The 18,480-nt window shown below is 61.7% G+C and overlaps 4 protein-coding genes and 1 non-coding gene across 7 annotated transcripts in view; 1 reads left to right on the forward strand and 4 right to left on the reverse strand.

Annotated features, from left to right (window-relative positions):
• The window catches only part of INTS3 (integrator complex subunit 3), a 43,259-nt gene extending 42,847 nt beyond the window's left edge, over positions 1–412 (reverse strand). The window contains exon 1 of the mRNA XM_052796747.1: positions 16–412. Coding sequence (XP_052652707.1) covers positions 16–108 — 93 coding nt within the window. The 5' untranslated portion in view covers positions 109–412. The remainder of the gene's footprint in view (positions 1–15) is intronic.
• Positions 413–1,555: 1,143 nt separating this feature from the next.
• NPR1 (natriuretic peptide receptor 1) lies at positions 1,556–10,531 on the reverse strand. Its single transcript, XM_052797604.1, has 21 exons — positions 9,810–10,531; positions 8,443–8,642; positions 7,960–8,073; positions 7,436–7,571; positions 7,197–7,288; positions 6,982–7,117; positions 6,808–6,892; positions 6,584–6,704; positions 6,437–6,511; positions 6,275–6,352; positions 6,056–6,160; positions 5,777–5,848; positions 5,516–5,675; positions 5,268–5,423; positions 4,459–4,627; positions 4,230–4,376; positions 3,481–3,673; positions 3,193–3,367; positions 2,352–2,450; positions 2,170–2,261; positions 1,556–1,899 (listed from the first exon to the last, which is right to left on the reverse strand). The coding sequence occupies exons 1-21, from the start codon at positions 10,489–10,491 to the stop codon at positions 1,837–1,839; spliced, it is 3,150 nt and encodes a 1,049-aa protein (XP_052653564.1). The 5' UTR covers positions 10,492–10,531; the 3' UTR covers positions 1,556–1,836.
• An 816-nt stretch (positions 10,532–11,347) lies between these two features.
• Positions 11,348–11,419, reverse strand: TRNAM-CAU (transfer RNA methionine (anticodon CAU)). The gene has a single exon. It is a non-coding gene; the product is annotated as a tRNA-Met (tRNA).
• A 233-nt stretch (positions 11,420–11,652) lies between these two features.
• ILF2 (interleukin enhancer binding factor 2) lies at positions 11,653–16,492 on the forward strand. 3 transcript variants are annotated; one of them, XM_052796842.1, is made up of 15 exons: positions 11,653–11,772; positions 11,948–12,007; positions 12,370–12,412; positions 13,389–13,493; positions 13,801–13,878; positions 14,057–14,159; positions 14,244–14,309; positions 14,534–14,650; positions 14,777–14,855; positions 15,005–15,092; positions 15,261–15,322; positions 15,533–15,647; positions 15,722–15,812; positions 16,052–16,221; positions 16,325–16,492. In XM_052796842.1, the coding sequence occupies exons 1-14, from the start codon at positions 11,768–11,770 to the stop codon at positions 16,210–16,212; spliced, it is 1,173 nt and encodes a 390-aa protein (XP_052652802.1). In that variant the 5' UTR covers positions 11,653–11,767; the 3' UTR covers positions 16,213–16,221; positions 16,325–16,492. The 3 variants fall into 3 exon arrangements, with proteins under 3 accessions (XP_052652802.1, XP_052652801.1, XP_052652803.1); XM_052796841.1 differs by having other exon boundaries at positions 11,654–11,772; positions 16,345–16,492; XM_052796843.1 differs by having other exon boundaries at positions 11,654–11,772; positions 11,948–11,987; positions 12,368–12,412; positions 16,345–16,492.
• Positions 16,493–16,771: 279 nt separating this feature from the next.
• SNAPIN (SNAP associated protein) lies at positions 16,772–18,459 on the reverse strand. Its single transcript, XM_052796844.1, is given in 5 exon segments — positions 16,772–17,174; positions 17,264–17,382; positions 17,503–17,549; positions 18,073–18,227; positions 18,229–18,459. Coding segments are annotated over 5 exon segments (525 nt in total). The 5' UTR covers positions 18,328–18,459; the 3' UTR covers positions 16,772–17,069.
• Positions 18,460–18,480: the final 21 nt, after the last annotated feature.

The following is an 18,480-nucleotide window of genomic DNA, read 5'->3' on the forward strand; positions in this document are numbered from 1 at the left end:
GCCCCAGGCACCTACCTCCTCCAACTCATCCTTGGCATCCAGAAGAGTGGAGACCAGCAACTTTCCTCCTCCTCCTGCTGTTCCCCCCTTCCCCTTCTGCATCTCCATGGTGGGGGGGGGGCGGGGGGGGGGGGGAAGGGGGGAGGGCAGCCCCCAACCAAGGGGCTTGGCCTGAGAGGAGCCCCCCCTTTTTACTTGGCAATCCCCCCCCCACCCAGCTCTTCCTCGTGGGAGGACAGGGAGGGGGGTGTTTGTGGGAAGTACCCCCCCTCTGGAGCACCCCCTGCTCCTGCAATGGGAGGCAATGGGGTGGAGGGGACAGGGGCACCCCGCTCTGCTCCTCAGGGGCTTCACCCTGGACAGGGGCGGGGTACAGGGGGGCGGAAGGGCTGCTCTTTGACTAGGGCAGGCCTGGGGCCTGCGGCCGTGCTGGGGGGGGGGGGGGGGGCTGTGCTATGGGGAGACCCCACGGGAGAGTGATGGGAGGCGGAAGGGGGCTGTGGAAAGACCCTGGGGGGGACTGTGGGGAGGGAGGCCCCCAGGTGAGGCCTGTGGTGAGGGGGTCCCGGGGGGGCCCGGCGCGGGGGGCTGGGGGGGGGGGGGAGGGTGACAGGTCCCCCGGCGCTGTGCGGGGCAGGGCAGGGCGGGGCGGGGCGGGCGCTGCGGCTGCCGCCGGTGCGGGGGGGGCGGGGAGTGGGGCTCCGCCGGGCAGCGGGGCGGGGGTCTCGGTGCCCGGGGGGAGGGGAGAGGCGGCTCCGCACCCCCCGCCCAGCGCCGCCGACCGGAAGTCACTGGGAGAGGGACGGGAGGGCGCGGGGGGAAGAGGAAGCGCAGGGCAGCCGGAAGCGCCCGCCCCTCCTGTCTTTTGGCCAATAGCAGCAGGGAAACAGCTCGGAGTGACAGCGCGGGTAGCCGGCCTGGGAGGGGCGGGGCCGCGACGAGCTACTCGACCAATGGGACGGCGGGGGGCGGGGCCTGCGCTGGCTGGACGGTCCGGCCTCCCGCTGCCGGAGGCGCTGCTTGCGGTCGGGATCGCCGCGGAGCCCCCGGGACCCCCCGGACCCTCCAGAGACCCCCCCGGGTCGGGCATGGCCGAGACCCTCCCGGAGCTCCTGGGAACCCCCCGGATCGGGCACGGCTGGGCACCCGGGGGTCTCCCAGACCCCACTCGGGAACCTCGGGACCCCCCTGCGGCGTGCATCGCCGGGACACCCCTCCTCCCCTTGGGCAGCCCTCCCCAGACCCACACTGCCTTGCACAGCCGCCCCATCCCGGCTCCTCTGGCCCCCACCCCCTAAAAAGACCCCCCCGGGGGTGCCCCCCTCTTGCAAAGCCCCCCCAGAGCCCACCCTCTCCCTCCAGGGGGCTTGGGCCGCTGTCTCGGGGACACCCCCAGGGCCACCCAATGCCCCAGTGGGACTAGGGTGCATGTGGGGTGCTGGGGGGGGGGGGGGGCGGAGCATAGTGGGACCCCATGGCAAGCGCATACACACCAGCTTTATTACAAAAGTTAGAGCTCTAGTGACCCCCACCTGGGGTCCGGGGGTGTCCCCGTCCCCTCGTATCCCCTCCCCCCCCAACTGCCCCACCGGCCTTGGTCCCAGTCCTCTGCTGGTGCCCACGCCAGGGTCAGGCCACGGGGCTGCTCATGGATGGGGTCCCCCCATCCACCCCAGGAGCAGTCGGGGGTCAGTTTGGAGAGCACGGTGCAGTTGGGGGAGGGTGTGCATCCAGCCCCCGGCCACTGGCAGTGCCCCCCGCTTGGCCCCAGCCCGGGGGGGCCTTTGCAGTGGTGCTGGGAACAGCCCCGCAGGCCCTGGCTGCTGCTGGGTGGGGTCAGCCCCGGGTGCTGCTTCCGTGCTCCCCCAGCAGCCAGTATGTCCTCACCTTCCCCTTGCCCTGTGGAGAGAGGGGGGGTCGGAGGGGGGCTGGGGTGAGGGGGGTGTGCGGGGGGGTGCCTATTGCCCCAAGGGTCTGGGTGCAGGGGGGGCCCATTTCCCCAGGGGTCAGGGTGCAGGGGGTGTTCATTGCCCCAGGGGTCGGGGTGCAGGGGAGTACCCGCTGCCCCACTGGGGGCTGCGGGATGAAGATGCAGAGGGGGGACTCAGCTGTGGGGACCCCACTGGGCAGCCATTGGGGGGGCTGGGGCTGTTGGAGCCTGGGGTTCACCTTCATCTCCACATCACCCCGCAGCTCCAGCTCGAAGCAGCCAAACTCCTCCAGCACGGCCTTGGTCACGGCCGAGATGTGGATCTTCAGGGCTGGTGGGAGGTGGTCCCATCAGCACCCATGGGTGCCTGACCCAGTCCCAGCCCTGACAGCACCAATGGGCGCCCAGTCTGGCCCCTCACCTTCCCCATTGGACTCCATGCGCGAGGCTGTGTTCACTGTGTCCCCGAACAGGCAGTACCGGGGCATTTTGAGACCCACGACGCCGGCACAGACAGGTCCTGTGGGACACCCAGTAAGCCCCCCCCCCCGACGGCCTCGAGCCCTGACCCGGCCCCCCTCGCTGGGTTCTCCCACCCATGGTGGCCCCATGGTCCCCCTGGGTGCTGGTGTCCTCTCCCCTGTGCCTGGGGTCCATGGGAGGGCTGGGTGCCCCCTCACCCCATCGGGTGCCCTGTCCCCCCATCCCTGCTGGTGCATGTGGGTGCCATGTCTCCCCACCCCATGGATCTGTGTGGGTGCCATGTCCCTGTCCCCATCCCCACTGACCCGTGTGGATGCCATATCCCCATCCTTGTCCCTACTGACCCGTATGGATGCCATGCCCCTGTCCCCGCCCCTGCTGACCCATGTGGGTGCCATGTCTCTGTCCCCATCCCTGTCCCCACTGACCCATGTGGGTACCATATCCCTGGCCCCATCCCCACTGACCCTTATGGATGACATGCCCCTGGCCCCATCCCTGCTGACCCATGTGGGTGTCATGTCTCCATCCCCATCCCTGCTGACCAGTGTGAATGCCATGTCCCCATCCCTGTCCCCACTGACCCGTGTGGGTGCCATGTCTCTGTCCCCATCCCCGCTGACCCTTATGGGTGCCATGTCCCCGTCCCTGTCCCCACTTATGCATATGAATGCCATGCCCCTGTCCCCATCCCCACTGACCCATGTGGGCACCATGTCCCCATCCCTGTCCCCACTGACCCGTATGGATGCCATGTCCCTGTCCCCATCCCTGCTGACCCGTGTGGATGCCGATGCGCAGCTTGAGCTGCTGCTGTGGCCGATGGCGGATGCGGAAGGAGCGGACGGCGTCCAGCAGTGCCAGGGCCATGCGGGCCACCTCTCGGGCATGCAGCTTCCCGTTGCGCACCGGCAGCCCAGACACCACCATGTAGGCGTCCCCGATCGTTTCCACCTGGGTAGGGTGGGGGGAAACACCGCCGGGGACATGCCATGGACGCCGGCTTTGGGGTGTCCAGCAGGCCCCACGGAGCATTCATGTGCACGCACGTGTGTGCATGTCCTCACCTTGTAGACATCGAAGTTGTCAATGATGGCGTCGAAGCAAGTGTAGAGGTCGTTGAGCAGCGTTACCACCTGCATGGGGGTGCTCTCGGCTGACAGTGCTGTGAAGCCCACAATGTCACTGAAGTAGATGGTGACGTTGTCGAAGGCTTCTGCCTGCACCGTCTCCCCCCGCTTCAGCTGCTCCGCCACAGAGCTGGGGGTGCAGGGGGTGGGTGAGGGGGGGGCACAGCCCCCCAACCCCTCCTGGGGGTGCAGCATCCCCAGCCTCCAGCCATGCTGGGGGGTCCTTGGGGTCTCCAGCCCTCTGAGGACCCCCACCCCCAAGCCATGCTGGGGGTCTGGGTTCATCCCTGGGCCCTTTAGGTACCCCAAGCCCCAGAGAGCCATGGCAGGGGATCCTTGGGGTCCCTGGCCCCTTCAGGCACCCTGAGCCATGCAGCAGTCTGGGGTGTCCCCTGTTCCTCCAAACACCCCCAGCTCCAAGCAACATGGGGGTCCTTGGGGTCCCTAGCCCCTCCAAGCAACATGGGGTCCTTGGAGTCCCCAGGGGGTTCCCAGCCCCTCCAAACATGCCCAGCCCCAAGTCATCTGGGGGTCCTTGGTGTCCCCAGCCCCTCCAAGCACCCCCAGCCATGCAGAGCATCCTTGGGGGACCCCATCCCAGGGCAGGCAGGGGATGCCGGTGTGATGCTCCAGGGTGCCCAGCAGTGGAGGGGTACACAGAGGGCTGAGGCCCCCCTGGTGCTCACTGGGGCAGGATCTGGTAAAGGAGAGCCTCAGCCTTGCGCTTCTCCTCCAGGTAGGCTTGGGTTCGCTCCTCCACCAGCTCCTCCAGGTTGTTGGCATACTGCTCCATGCGCGACAGCAGGTTGTCCAGGATGTTGCTGCTGCTCTCCCTGCGGGCAGGGGGTGAGCATCCACCCAGGGACCCTTTTCGGGGTCACTCATCACCCAGAGGGCTGGGGAAGGCAGAGGTACCTGTTGAACTTGCGAAGCTGGACCTTGATCTGGTTGAAGTCAGGGCGCTCCAGGACATCCTCAGCCCAGCAGTGCTGCATCAGCTGGCCCAGCTCCTCCATGTGGCAACCCACATTGGCCGAGGGGCGGAAGCTGGGGCGTTCCCCACTCTTCACTCGCTCAATGATCTCTGCGGGGCCAAGCACCCATCAGCAGTTCCAAGCACCCATCAGCATGGCCAACAGCCCATCATCTGGTCCAAGCACTCATCAGCTGGTCCAATAATGCATCCGCAGGGCTAAGCACCCATCACAGCTTGTCCAAGCACCCATCAAGTGAGGCCAACCACTCCTCAGCTGGTCCAATCACCATCAGCTGGTTCAAGCACCCACCAGTAGGTCCAGTAACCCACCAGCAGGTCCAAGCATCCATCAGTGGGTCCAACCACGCATCAGTGAGGGCAACGACCCATCAGCTGGTCCCAGAACCCATCACAGCATGTCCAAGCACCCATCAGCAGGTCCAGGCACCCATCAGCTGGTCTAACAACCCCTCAGCAGGTCCAAGCACTCATCACAGCAGGTCCAAGTACCCATCAACTGGTTCAAGCGCCCACCAGTAGGTCCAATAACCTGCCAGTGCATCCAACCACCCATCAGCAAGGCAAACAACCCATCAGCTGGTCCAATAACCCATCAGCGGGGCTAAGCACCCATCACAGCAGGTCTAAGCACCCAAAGCACCCATCACAGCAGGTCTAAGCACCCATCAGCTGCCCCAACCACCCATCAACAGGTCCCTGGCGCCATGACCCCAGCCCTCCCACCCACCTTTGGGGCTCAGATCCAGCCCCTCCACGTAGAAGACGCCATTGCGCAGGGCGATCTCTTGCAGGATGATGCCGAAGCTGTAAACGTCACCCTTCTGTGTGCCGCGGGCCGGCGGCGACTCCATCCGCAGCAGCTCGGGTGCTGTCCACAGCTTCTCTGTGGCACCGGGGAGGGGGGTCAGGCTGGGCAGGGACCCTGGGCGGGTGGTCCTCCCAGGGTTGAGGGTTGAGGATGGGCAGGGTGCTCACTGGCAAAGAGTGCGTGGGAGTCCTCGCTGTCGGGGGCCATGCGGAAGCTCTCCAGCCCATAGTCCGTGATCTTCAGCACGAAGCGGCTGTCCACCACGCAGTTGGAGGACTTGAGGTTCCCATGGGAGATGATCACCCCATTGTGCAGGAACTGCATCCCCTGGCAGGGTGGAGAGTGGTCAGACCTCGTTGTCCGCCCCCCTCCATGGGAACAGGGTACCCCCATGGGAACTGGGTGCCTGCTGGGAACTGGCTCGTTACCTTGACAATGTCATGGGTGAGGGAATAGCGGAACATCCAGTCCAGTGTGATGCTCTCGTTCTCCAAGATGTCCTGGGGACATGAAGGTCACATTGCTGTCCCCCCACCATGGATGGTCCAGGGATGGGGGACAGCATCCATCTGCCCACTGCGGTCAGCTCCCTCCCACCCCAGGCACCAGCAGAGCAGCTCTGGGCAGACCCAACACTGGGTGATGGGCACTGGAGGGAGAAACTCCAGCCCCAGATGGCTGCCAGCTATCTGGGTCCCTGCCAGTACCTGGAGGCTCCCGCGTGGGCAGTACTCAGTCAGGATGCAGATATTCGGGGGGTCGGTGCAAGCGCCGATGAAGCGGGTCAGATGCTCGTTTTGGACATCCCGCATCTAAGGGGGGAGCAGGGTGTGGGACCAGGCTCATGTCACTTTCCACCCCACCCAGGAGACACCAGGCTGGGCACCCCCATCCCACAACGCAGCACCGAGCCAGGGTCCACCTACATGCTTCAGCTCGAACAAGACCTTGCGTGTCAGCTCAATGCGCTTGCGGTTGAGGTGCTTCACGGCCACAAGGTTGCCCTGGGGAGACACAGGGTGATGGGTGCCTGGTGGGGCACTGGGTGCCTGGCAGGGTGATGGGTGCCCATCCCAGCACCCCTATACCTTGTAATATGCCGTCTTGGCGTAGATCTGGAACTGCCCCTCTGTGGTCATCAGCGAGCCGTAGTTGGAGCCCCTCTGGGGGAAGGGACACGGGGTGAGCCCAGTCCCCATCCCCAGAGCAGGGCTGGGGACAGGGTGGGTGCTCACCAGGGAGAGGGTGAGCTTGCTGCCGGTGCTCCAGAGGTGTTTCTCCAAGCTGCTCATCTGCACGTCCTCCCAGCGGATACGCCACAGCTGGGCTGCCAGCTCCTTCTCCAGCTGCAGCTTCCTGCACCAGGGAGGTGGGGTGAGACCCCCTGTATGTGTCCCCCCCACCTCTGGGGACACTGGCACAGCCTCGGGGTCACCCTCCCTGACCCCGGCACCCCCACCTGTAGATGAAGAAGGAGGCGATGGTGATGGCCAGGAGGATCAGGCTGACCACAAGTGACAAGACCTCCAGCATGGACAGGTTGGCTGCACAGCGAGAGGAGGCTGGTGAGGGGCTGGTAAGTGCCTGGGGCGGGGGTCTCGTGTCGTGTTGTCCCCCCCTTGACACTGCTCACCTTTGCGGCACAGTGGGTCACTGTTATCGAAGCCACAGGGGGGGATGTCGGAGGGGACTGCGTTTCCCGGCCAGTGGATCTCACGCCCGGGCACCATCTGGATCTTCTTGGTGGTGCCGTTGTAGTTGGCCACGATCTTGGGGTGGGGGAAGAAATGGGTGGGAGGAGGCCCCCGGCCACCCCACGGGACCAGCTGTCCCCACGCTGGGGCTCACCTGGAAGTCCCCCTGCACAGGGTCCATGTCCCACAGGGAGTAGTCACTCTCCCGGTCCCCATTCTCGTCGATCTTCAGGAAGCCGGTGACACCTGGGGACAGAGGGTGAGGGGCTGGGGAGAGACCCCAGCCCATGGGTGGGGACTTAGATCCCAAAATATCATCCTGGGAGTGGGGCAGGTGGGTGCCTGGCAGGCAGCACCCAGCTGGGACAGGGATGGGATGGGGACAGGGCTCACCGTAGAAGGTGCGGTTCCACATCTGGCGGGTGATGGCAGAGGCATTGGTGATGGAGCCGCCCTGTTCCAGTGTCTCGTTGAGGGCCTGGGCGTAGAGCAGCACCCCGTCGTGGAAGGCAGCCGCGATGAAGTTCATCTGGGGGCACGGAGATGGCTCGGGGATGGGGCGTAGCCAGGGGTCCCTGTCCCCTTGTCCCAAACAGCCCCAGGTCATCCTGCAACTCCTCGTCCCCAGCAGCCTCAGCTCCATCCTGTGCCCCTGGCTCCAGCCCATGTCCCCTTGTCCTTAGCTCCATCCCATGTCCCCTTGTCTTCAGCTCCATCCCATGTCCCTCAGCAGCCCCAGCTCCATCCCATGTCCCTTTGTACCCAGCTCCAGCCCATGTCCCTCAGCAGCCCCAGCTCCATCCCATGTCCCCTTGTCCCCAGCTCCAGCCCATGTCCCTCAGCAGCCCCAGCTCCCTCCTGTGCCCCCCTAGCCCTGTGCCCCCCAGCTTTCCCGGCTCCATCCCCCCATGTCCCACCAAGCCGTCCTTCATGGAGAAGTTGAAGTGGGCGAGTGCCTCCTCCTTCAGCCGTGCCAGGAAGGGCTGATACTCGGGGTTTTCGGGCTCCTTGTAGGTGATGATGGTGACAGCCTGGGATGGGGGAGAGTGGCTGGCAGCAGGGCTGAGCTGGACCCCACCAGGGACCGGGACCCTGCCCAGTCCCCTCAGGGATGGGGTCCCAGGCTGCGGGCAGGGGCTGCCTGCCTTTCTGCAGTGCCTATTAATAGCCTCTGCTCCAGGCAGTGCCGGAGCTGGGACCCAGGGCCATTAATCTCGTTTCCTTCCTCCTTGGTGGCTGCCAGCAGCAGGGAATGAGCAGGGGAGAGACGGGGGCTGCTCCACCAGCTCTGGCGCCCACCACAGTCCCGCTCCCTGTGCCGAGGTGCACACATGCGGGTGGGTGCCCGTGCACATGCACACGCATGTGCGGTGGGCGCTCGTGCAGAGCACCAGGCTCACCTCAAAGGCTTGCCGGGCACTGGCGTCGTGATGGTCCCCCCGCTTCCAGGGCCGCTGGGGCTCGGGGAAGTGGCTGCCCTGCAGGCTGGCCCCAAAGATGTCGATGTAGAAGAAGGCATAGTCGCCGTGGGTCAGCCCTTCGCGTCCTGCCTGCAGCATCAGCTCCCGTAGCGTCTCCGGGGCACAGCAGACGTAGACAACTGCGTGGGGCGAAAAGGCTCATGGCACCCTGAAACCCTCCCCATCCCCGGCGGACCCCGAGACCCCAGCCCAGCATCCCGAGGGTCCCCGGTTAATGCATGATGCGGGAGGGCATGTGCGGTGGGTCATGCTGCCGAGCAGGTGGAGGGTGGCTGAGCGGGATGCCAGGGAGCGGGGGGTCCCTAACCCCGCTGCCTTCCCCCCCCGCCAGTGCCCTGCCTGCCTCTACCCTCCACTGCGGATGCCAAGCTGAGGTTTCCTGTTTTCCTGACTCTGTTTCCTCCTCCCTGTCACCCAGATCACCAGCAGAGATTGCTTCTCAGCGGTGTGGTGACCCTGGTGGGTGCTGCCTGCCCCACCGCCATGGTCCCCTTTGGCATGGAGTCACGGTGCCAGCAGGATGGGTGGTGCCTGGCATGGGGCACAGCTGTGCCACCCGTCAGGACCGTGGGGCTCCAAAAGAGCACCCGCCAAGGCTAAGCAGCAAGATGGCGAGGCCGGGGATGGCTGGACGCCACCCACCCAAGTGCCAGCCCCGCTGGCACCTGCTCCCCTGGTGCCACCCGGGGTGGCTCCGACTGGAGCAGCTGGCAGGGACGGGGATGGGGACGCAGCCAGCCTGGGCCACCGGGACGGAGGGGAGCGGGCAGCTGGCCATGCTTAGCAGCTCCCAGTGGGGCACAATGCAGGCTGGGGGTCTGGGGGCGTCAGGACGCGGGGCCGGGGCAGCACATGTGTGTGCGGTCATGCAGCACACCCATGTACAGCTGTGCGGAGCCGTGCTTACCCGTGTAGAGCTGTGCTTACCCGCGTAGAGCTGTGCTTACCCGCGTAAAGCTGTGCACACCAGTGCAAACCTGGGCACACCCGGACACAGCCGTGCTCACCCGTGTACTGCCACAAACACCCATGCACAGCCGTGCACACCTGCGTGGAGCTGTGTAGAGCTGTGCACACCTGTGGTCACCCAGGCACAGCCATTCACACCCATGTACACCCACATGGAGCTGTGCACACCCATGCAGAGCTGTGTAGAGCTGCGCACAACTGTGCCCACCCATGCACCGCACCGGCATCCCCTCGGCTTCCCTGCCCCCCCCCACCATGCTGGTGCATGGCAAGACCCCCCCCCCCCAGGTGTGTGTCTCCCCCTCCCCAGCACTCACTGCGTCCCTTCTGCTTGATCTCCTGGATGATGAAGGAGAAGTTGCCACCGTCGCGGAAGACAACATCCATGACGGTGAGGTTGCGCAGGGTGGGCAGCTGGACGTACAGCCCCTCGGCGGCGAAGAAGTATGGCCGGTCATCCATCTTCTCGTCCCAGTAAACCAGTAAAGCCCGATGGGTCCAGTTGAAATGACGATGGAGCTGCACGCCCAGTTCACCCAGTTTGCGGTGACTGGGACCCGCACGGGTGGTCAACCCGAATTGCTCTTGCTTGTCGTCGAAGCCGTGAGCTTCGGCACCCGCTGTCACCAGTGGAAGCTGCCAGTGGCTGGTAAACCGGGCGACTGGTGCTGCCGTATAGACGCAACCAGGTCCCAAAAAAGCGGCAGGGTGATGAGCGAGCTGTAGGTCGACAGCGACCAATGGCGCAGCCATTTCAGAACAAACACCGTGTCGATCTTCACTGCTACCAAAAACCCACTGTAAGGTAAAACCGGGTAATAAATCGGGACGGGCGTTAACAGTGGCAGTGGCTAAACGCACCGCCGGTCCCACTCGTGGCCAAGCCCACGGGTAGGTGAGGTTGCGTTCGGGTAACACCACCGCTAAAGTCAGCGTGGTTGTCCCCGTCGTCACCGCCACTGTCACCGTGCCGCAGAGCACGGCCAGCACCGCCAGCATCGCCCACGGAGAGTGGCTTTTCCACTCCCCCCCCAACCGAGACGGGGCTGAGCCCTTCCTCCCCCCCCCCCCCCCCCCCGTGACACAAAAGGCCGTTATCATCCACACCGAACTTAACTCCTTCCTTCCCGCCCCCACGGCATCCACCGAGGACTGGGATGGAGGATGGGGCCGCCCGGTGGTGGGTGTGGATATTCTGCCGCTCCCTCCACGCGTGGGAAGTGGGGTGGTGGGATGGCAGAAGTGGTGGGTGGCTACGGTACCCACGACACGCTGGGACACACCATTCGGCATGTCCCGGCGTGTCGTGGGTACCGTAGCCACCCAGGTTCTGCCACCCCCCCGCGACACGGTCACCCGTGGGGGCGGGCGGGTCTGAGACGTGACAAACTCATCAGCAGGCAGCAAATACCTCGCAGCCCTGGATATCGGCCCATCCCCACGGAATCACCCCGCGCCGCCTGAGCTTCGGATGGCCCCGGGGGGGCTTTGTGGGGGGCTCGGGCACCTGCCCCGCGTCCCGGTCACGGCAGCCCCGGGGGAACGTGGAGGTAACCCCGGACAGATGCCGCTCCGGGGACACGCTCGGCTTTCGGGGACACGCACACCTCTCGGGAACACGCGTGGAGCTCCCGCCCAGGGACACACACATTGCTGCGGGGACATCCGTGACCCCGGCCACCCGGGGACGCTCCCGACACACCGTGACCCGCCGTGCCGCTAAGGCTGCAAAAGGTCGGTCTCGCCGGAGAGAAGCGTTAGGGGAGAGCTTAAGGCGGCGGCGAAAATTAATGTAATTAATTAAAGTGCTAACGGAATAAAAGGACGCGGCAGCTGGGGGTAAAACGCACACTGCTAGCAGAGGATGGTTTCGATCCATCGACCTCTGGGTTATGGGCCCAGCACGCTTCCGCTGCGCCACTCTGCTCCTTAAGAACATTTTCCTACCAGTATTATACATACCTATCCAGCATGTGCGCATGCGCACTGAGCTCTCTAGCCGCTCCATTCATGAACATCGTACCCCCTCCAGCGGCCGCCCGCCGCCCAGCGCGCGCGCACGGCCTGCGCCACGATTGGTCGCTTTCCCTCCTGCCCTCCGCTTTGGATTGATGGTTATCTGACCCAATGCCTTACAGCGGAGTGCTGCCAGTGGGCAAACTCGCGGCGGGCGGGAAACCAATAGACGAAAAGGTTGTTGCGGGGTTGGAAGAACGCAGCCCGGCGGGGTTTCTACTGCAGCGCCGGCGATCATTGTTCGGAGCGGCGGGGAACCATGAGGTACGCGGGAACCGGACCGGAGCCGATAGGGGACGCCCGGGCATCCCCGGTGCGAGGCCGGAGCCCGCGAGGTCCCTCAGGGAGGGCCCGGCCCTTGGGCGGGCGGGCTCTGGGCCCCCGTCCCCGTGCCGCCTTCCCGCTCCGTTAACGCTGTTTTCCCTTCTCTTTTCCTCAGGGGCGATCGAGGCAGAGGCCGTGGCGGACGCTTTGGTTCCAGGGGAGGCCCTGGCAGTGGGCGAGTCTGGCTTCTGCTTTAGCGAGGGTGGCTCTCTAGAGTCTCAGGCCTAGGGGGTGGGCCGCGGCCGCCCCCGGGGGGCGAGCTGCCGGGGTGCAGAAACCGGGGCTTTAAGCTTGTAGTGTAGCGTAGGATAACGGTGAGGTGTAGAACGGGGCGGCGGGGGTGGGACACCGGGGGAGGGTGGGGGTTAGTTATTGTTAGGGGGAGGGTTAGGAAGAAACCTTTCCTGTTTCTGTAGGGCCTTTCTTGCCTCTCCACAAAACGGTGACGGGGTGGGGGGTGTTCAGTGCTGACGAGCAGAGCAGAGGGACAACGCTACAGAGAAATAAAGTGGGTTTTTTTTTTTTTTTCCCCTTTAGGTTCCGGCCCTTTGTGCCGCACATCCCCTTTGATTTCTATGTCGTGAGTAACCCTATCCTATGGAGCTGTTTGCAGGCAACAGCTGTGGGACTTTTCCTTGTTTAAAGATGTATCTTAAAAACCTCGTTTGCAGACTTTGATGGTTTGACTTCTTTTAGCGTAGCCGGAGTAACGGAGTTCACTGAAAATGCTGTTGGTTCAGTAACTAACCTGAAATAGATCTCTTACTGTCTCTGTTGTTTGGAGTACTTGTCTCACACAGGATGACTAGGATGCAGTTGAGTAATAATCACAACAAATAAATGCCTCGATTGAGCTTTTTTCTGCTTCTTAAGGCACCTCGCTCACCCAGACCCTCAGTTCTGTCAGCTCTCTGTAACACAAACCTCGTGGGTTACTCCGATAGCTGTCACTCGCCTGTCAGGTGTTCTCCAGGCTCTTTTGCTGCATTGGTCCTTGCAAGGACTGACAGCAACAGACATTTCCCACCTTTTTATAGGAGGAAATAATTTCCTCCTCCTGCTGAGCACCTGCCCTTTACAGACACAGGACTTTCAGGGCAAACTAGTTCACTTACTCTTGCCTTCCAGGCCCTGTGGCTGTGAATCCTGTCACAGCAACTGAAAAGCTCTGGCCATCTGCAAACAAAGGGTGTTATTCTTAAGGGACTGTAATATAGTTAATAAAAACCCTCTTGATAGAGCCATTCTTAATTAGATCTGCCCTGTCTCACACCCCGTAGTTGCATGGGCACGCTGATGGCTCCTCTGCCATTTGTGAAGACTTGCCGTTCCTGTCAGATCACAGTGAGAGTGTACAGGCAGGACAGGCAGCTGCCCTCCCTCCCTTAGGATAACGTGAAAGTGAAATCATAAAAGCAACAAGTGAAAAGCACGATGGGGAACTGCAAAGGAAACAAGCGCTGGAGAATAAAAAAAATGGAGTAAATTTTGCTGATGACTGGGCTGAACCAAAGTCTTTCTTGGGCATTGCAGTCTGATATCTGATCCCGTTTCAGTGCGAAATGGCTTTCCCCCGTGTAAAACCTGCTGCTGATGAGACTGCGTTCAGTGAAGCCTTGCTGAAGAGAAACCAGGATCTCGCTCCAACTGCTGCTGAACAGGTTTTGTGCCAAAAACTGCTTTAAATTCTTTGGCTGGATGTTACTGCAGTGTTAGAGAACGCAAAGACAGACTATCCTTCAGAGAGCATAGCCAGGAGTGGCCATTACTAGCCTAAAAAGTAATGACTTCCCTCTGAAATAAGCACTACAGTAGAAATATGGGTGGAGCTTCTTGGACAGTGATTTTTAAATATGTTTCGTTTATTGTATATCTTGCATCAGGACTGTCTGCATTATACACTGTGCAAGATCAGATTATTTCAAGTCATACTGGACAATGGACTGACCCTCTCCGATTCCTTTTCAGGCTTCCATTCTTTCCCTGGTGACCAAAATAAATAACGTGATTGACAATTTAATTGTAGCACCAGGAACGTTTGAAGTGGTAAGTCCAAAAGTGGTGAGCCTGGAAGAAAAGCTATGTGGGGACATACTTTGGCATGAGGGATGCCGGTGTTCTAGCTACCAAACCTGGCCCCAGATGGATTAAAGATTCGTGCCGACTCCCAGAAACATAGCACATGCGTTAAATTCACTGATTTTTGCTTTGCTGTTTCAAACAGCAAATCGAGGAGGTTCGCCAGGTGGGTTCCTACAAGAAGGGCACCATGACGACGGGGCACAACGTGGCTGATCTGGTTGTGATTCTGAAAATCTTACCCACCCGTGAGTATCGGCTGTGTGGCCACTGACTGAACCGCGGTGCTCAGCCCCGCTCTGACTGCCTCTTCTTCTCCTGCTTCTCCCTAGTGGAAGCTGTGGCAGCCTTGGGAAACAAAGTTGTGGAAAGCCTGAGAGCACAGGACCCCAGTGAAGGTGGGACGCTCTCCTGTGTCACAGGGGGTTGAGGGGACAAGGTTGAGGAGGACGTAGGCTGATGCGAGGCAGTTTCCCCTTGAGCTTTGGCGTTTGTCTGAAGGGGATGGTGCCCAGCCTGGTGCTGCAGCACTGCTGCCGAGATCTGCGGTCTTTCCTGCATTCCCAGGTGCTGGTGAGGTCTTCCGGCCCCTCCGCAAGGAATTCTTGTTCTTTCTTCCCAGTCCTGACCATGCTGACCAACGAGACTGGCTTTGAGATCAGCTCAGCCGATGCAACGGTGAAGATCCTTATCACCACAGTGCCGCCCAATCTCCGCAAGCTGGACCCTGAACTACACTGTAAGAGCTGTTCGCTCCGCCCTGCATGTGAACCTTCACAAGTCGGGGGGAGCCAGCTGGTCTCCCCTGGCCCACACCTACTCACCTTTCAGTTGAAAAACCAGGCATTTCTGCTGCTTCTTTCAGTGGACATCAAAGTACTGCAAAGTGCCCTGGCTGCCATCAGACATGCTCGCTGGTTCGAGGAGAATGCTTCACAGTCCACGTGAGTTTGGCCTCAAAGAGGAACTGTAGCACTGAGGCCTGGTTGAAATAATTTCCTTTACAGAGAACAGGGGAAAAGCAAGGAGAGCTGTTCCTGCAGCAGGAAGGTGCGTGACATGTTATGAACCCTCCTCCTGCTATCTTTTCCAGGGTGAAGGTCTTAATCCGGCTGCTGAAAGACCTGAGAATTCGATTCCCTGGCTTTGAGCCCCTCACGCCCTGGATTCTGGACCTGCTGGTGAGCGCACAAGGGGTAATGGTGATGGTGTGCCAGCCATGCCACAGCTAACTTGTAGGTGCCTACACGTCATTGGGCTCCCGCAGCAGAAGGAGTTGGGATTCTTACGCTTCTCTTGTGGGAAGCTGCTCTCGCCCTAACTCCCTCTTTCTTCTTTCACCTCTTCAGGGGCACTATGCTGTGATGAACAACCCCACCAGGCAGCCCCTGGCTCTCAACATCGCCTACAGGTCTGTTGCTGTTTGCTTCACTTGTATAAATTCCTGTTACCATCTCAGTTTTGAACATCCCAAATGAAAGCAGCAGCATCTTAGGGCTTGAAGGGACCTGAACTGGACACAAAGCAGACTCCTCACGTAGATGTGCTAACTGCAGACTTTCTGGCTGAGTTTCTGTGCTGCGACAGCCTGGTTTCTAACCCAAAACGTCTTGTCCCATAGGCGCTGCCTTCAGATCCTAGCCGCAGGGCTCTTCCTTCCTGGATCTGTTGGTATCACTGATCCCTGCGAGAGCGGAAACTTCAGAGTCCACACAGTTATGACCCTCGAACAGCAGGTGAGCTGCCTTGTCTGCTGCGGGAGAAGGGACTACAACCTCTCCATGCTCTTAGACTATTCCCACCCCCACAGGACATGGTGTGCTACACTGCGCAGACGCTTGTCCGGATTCTTTCTCATGGAGGCTACAGGAAAATCCTTGGCCAAGAGGGTGACGCCAGCTGTAAGTGGGGTCCGTGCAACACGTGGGTCTTCCTCCACGCAGGCTGTCAATGTCTTGGTGGGTGAACGGGACTGGTTTTCTGTGTTGCTGGAGAAAGTTAAGGGCTTCAAGGAGAAGTGACTCAATAAACCCCAGAGCAGTGGGGAGGTGAAGCTGGCGAGGTGGGGTGTCGTGCTTCCCCCCGCCTGTCCTGGGGCTCGTCCACGCTGCTCAGGGTCACCCCAAGACTGTTTTTGCAGACCTGGCTTCTGAAATGTCCACGTGGGATGGAGTGATAGTGACGCCTTCCGAGAAGGCTTACGAGAAACCTCCAGAGAAGAAAGAAGGAGAAGAGGAAGAAGAGAATCAGGAAGAACCCGCTACAGGCGAGGAGGAGGAAAGCATGGAGACGCAGGAGTGACTCATGCAGGTAAAGCTTGTTGGTACTGTTGCCTGGGAGAAGGCAGCTCCGGGCAAGGGAGGGAACGGTTCGGGCTGCCTCCACCCTGGGGCAGTGCTCCCTCCCTCGGCAGTCTGTCTCTTCCCCCTGCAGTGGGACTCCCCACCGCTGGGTGCCACTGGCTGAAGGATGTGAAGAACCGAGCAGAGGACTAAGCCCATTCTCAGTGAACACAACCAGCTAACGTGACCTGTCCCTTGTATGTGTTTTTATAAGTTGCACATTAAAGCGTTCACCCATTTCGAGTGCATCCTGTTTGTTTAGGTAGAAGATGCACATTATAGAAGGGAGCCAGAAAAACGTCTTAACAGCAGGAGATGGTTCCAGAACTTGAAGAACCCCATCTGGGCATGCTAAACCCCACACCTGTGCTCTCTGCTGGCAGCATCTGCTTGGTTCTGCTTTCCCCCAGGCACATCAATGTCAGGCTACGGCTGTGATGTGGGAGTGCTACACACTCACAATGCTGCAGCTGTGACACAGGAACATTACAGACTCATGACGCTGCCTCACCATCCCATAAGCAACACGGGGTCACTTTTATTACGGTGCCTACAAATCTGGAAATACAATTCAGGGTTCCCTGGTTCCTTCAGCTGCAGCTGAAGAGCTGCAGCCTCACTGCAGGACTTCTCACTCCATCCTGTGCTGTGGATGCTCAGGAGAGCGCTGCTACAAACAGGGATACCTGCTCCCCTCACCAGTGGCCCACTCTGTTCGCTGTTCTTATGGGGACACTCCTGCTCCGGCCCAGCTCACAGGGCTGTTGGCACAGCTGTGGTGTGAGTCAGATCCGGCCCAGCGCTGCCACAGTGGCCTCACTTGCCTGGCAGGCTGTGGGGGTAGCCCCCCGCTGCCTCCAGCATGGCCTTCCTCCGCACCGTCTCCTTGGCCACACTGTGGTTCAGTCTCCGCAGCCGTTCCTGCAAGGAGGAGCAGCAGCCGTCAGGATGGGGTCTGGGATCCCCCAAAACGCTGCAGCTCCCAACCCCCCTGGGGTCCCCGTGCTGACCTGGGCGTTCTGCAGGATGTTGTTGACCAGCACCACCCTGCGCCGGGCATTCAGCAGCTTCTTCACGTAGGGGTCGAGGTCCAGTGCCACTTTCTGGTCCTCGTTGATGCGGCACAGCTCTGAGGAGAGAGCGGGAGCAGGCCCAGGGTGCCACAGACCCCCAGGGAATGTGGGGCAAACCCTACTGTGCGCCCACAGCCAGGCTGCGGAGCTGACCCCCCCCCCCCCCCATGTCTCACCTGTGGCCAGGCTGTCGATGTGCTCCCGCAGCTCCACCTGGCTCTCCCTGTGGAGGGGATGGCTCACTGACCAAGATAAAACCCTCGACCCCAGCCCCACAGGCCCCCACCCCACCCCACCCCTACTCCCCCTCCAACAAAGAACCTGTGCCCCCAGCTGCCCCTAACTCCCTCCCAGTCCAAATGCTCCCCCCCCCCCAACTTGTTACCTGCACACCCTCTCAACCATCCTTAACTCTCTCCAACTCACCTACATGCCCCGCCCGCCTCTAACCCCCCCCCCAAGCCTGGGGACCTGCCCCCAACAGCACCAACTCCTGCGGCCCCTCGGCCCAGCTACGAACCCCTCAATTCCCCACCCAGGCACCCCTAAGCCCCTCCCCAGATGCTCCGAAAGCCCTTCATCCCAGCCCAAAACTGTCCCCCCCTCAGTCCGTCCCCCCCCCCCCCGCCCGTCCGCACCTGCCCCTCAGCCCCGCTTCCGCCGCGGCACCTGCTCTTCAGCCCCCCTCAGCCCCGCTCCCGCTGTTCACCCTCAGGCGCCCCGGGCCCCGCTCCCGGTTCCCGGACCTGACGGCGTGGACATGTCCGTCGAGCTGCCGCACCGCCGGCCGCAAAAACTGCAGCAAACCCTCGGCGAACAGCTCCCGCGCCGCCGGACCGCCGCTCCCCGCCGCCATCTTGACGCCGCCGACGCCGCGGGGGCCGCTGGGAAACGGCGGCAAGCGCAGAGGCCGCCGGGAAGTGGAGTCCGCTCCGGTGGCGGGATGAGGCACTTCGGCGCTGCGCCGCGGGGGCCGCTCGGAAATGTAGTCCTGGGGGCATAACTGCAGCCACAGCCCGCACCCTCGGGAGCGCCGAGCACCCGCGAAAAGCGCAGAGCCAGGCAGCAAAGCCCAAACCCGTTCATTAAAGAACAGTTAAAACCAGTCCCCGCCGCACATTCTGGTACTTTTCTGCTTGTTCTTTTTTTTTTTT

This window comes from Harpia harpyja, chromosome 9 (assembly GCF_026419915.1).
Source record: "Harpia harpyja isolate bHarHar1 chromosome 9, bHarHar1 primary haplotype, whole genome shotgun sequence".
Taxonomy (NCBI): domain Eukaryota; kingdom Metazoa; phylum Chordata; class Aves; order Accipitriformes; family Accipitridae; genus Harpia; species Harpia harpyja.

Bases quoted from the DNA above. Each gene is read 5' to 3' on its own strand.
- ILF2 (XM_052796842.1), top strand. The intron at 15,093-15,260 runs GTGAGCGCACAA...TCACCTCTTCAG, and splicing joins CCTGGATTCTGGACCTGCTG to GGGCACTATGCTGTGATGAA. The intron at 15,323-15,532 runs GTCTGTTGCTGT...CTTGTCCCATAG, and splicing joins GCTCTCAACATCGCCTACAG to GCGCTGCCTTCAGATCCTAG.
- NPR1 (XM_052797604.1), bottom strand. From the start codon at position 10,491: ATGCTGGCGGTGCTGGCCGTGCTCTGCGGCACGGTGACAGTGGCGGTG. The intron at 5,849-6,055 runs GTACTGGCAGGG...TCATGTCCCCAG, and splicing joins GCCCACGCGGGAGCCTCCAG to GACATCTTGGAGAACGAGAG. The intron at 3,368-3,480 runs GTGAGGACATGC...CACCCTACCCAG, and splicing joins ACAACTTCGATGTCTACAAG to GTGGAAACGATCGGGGACGC.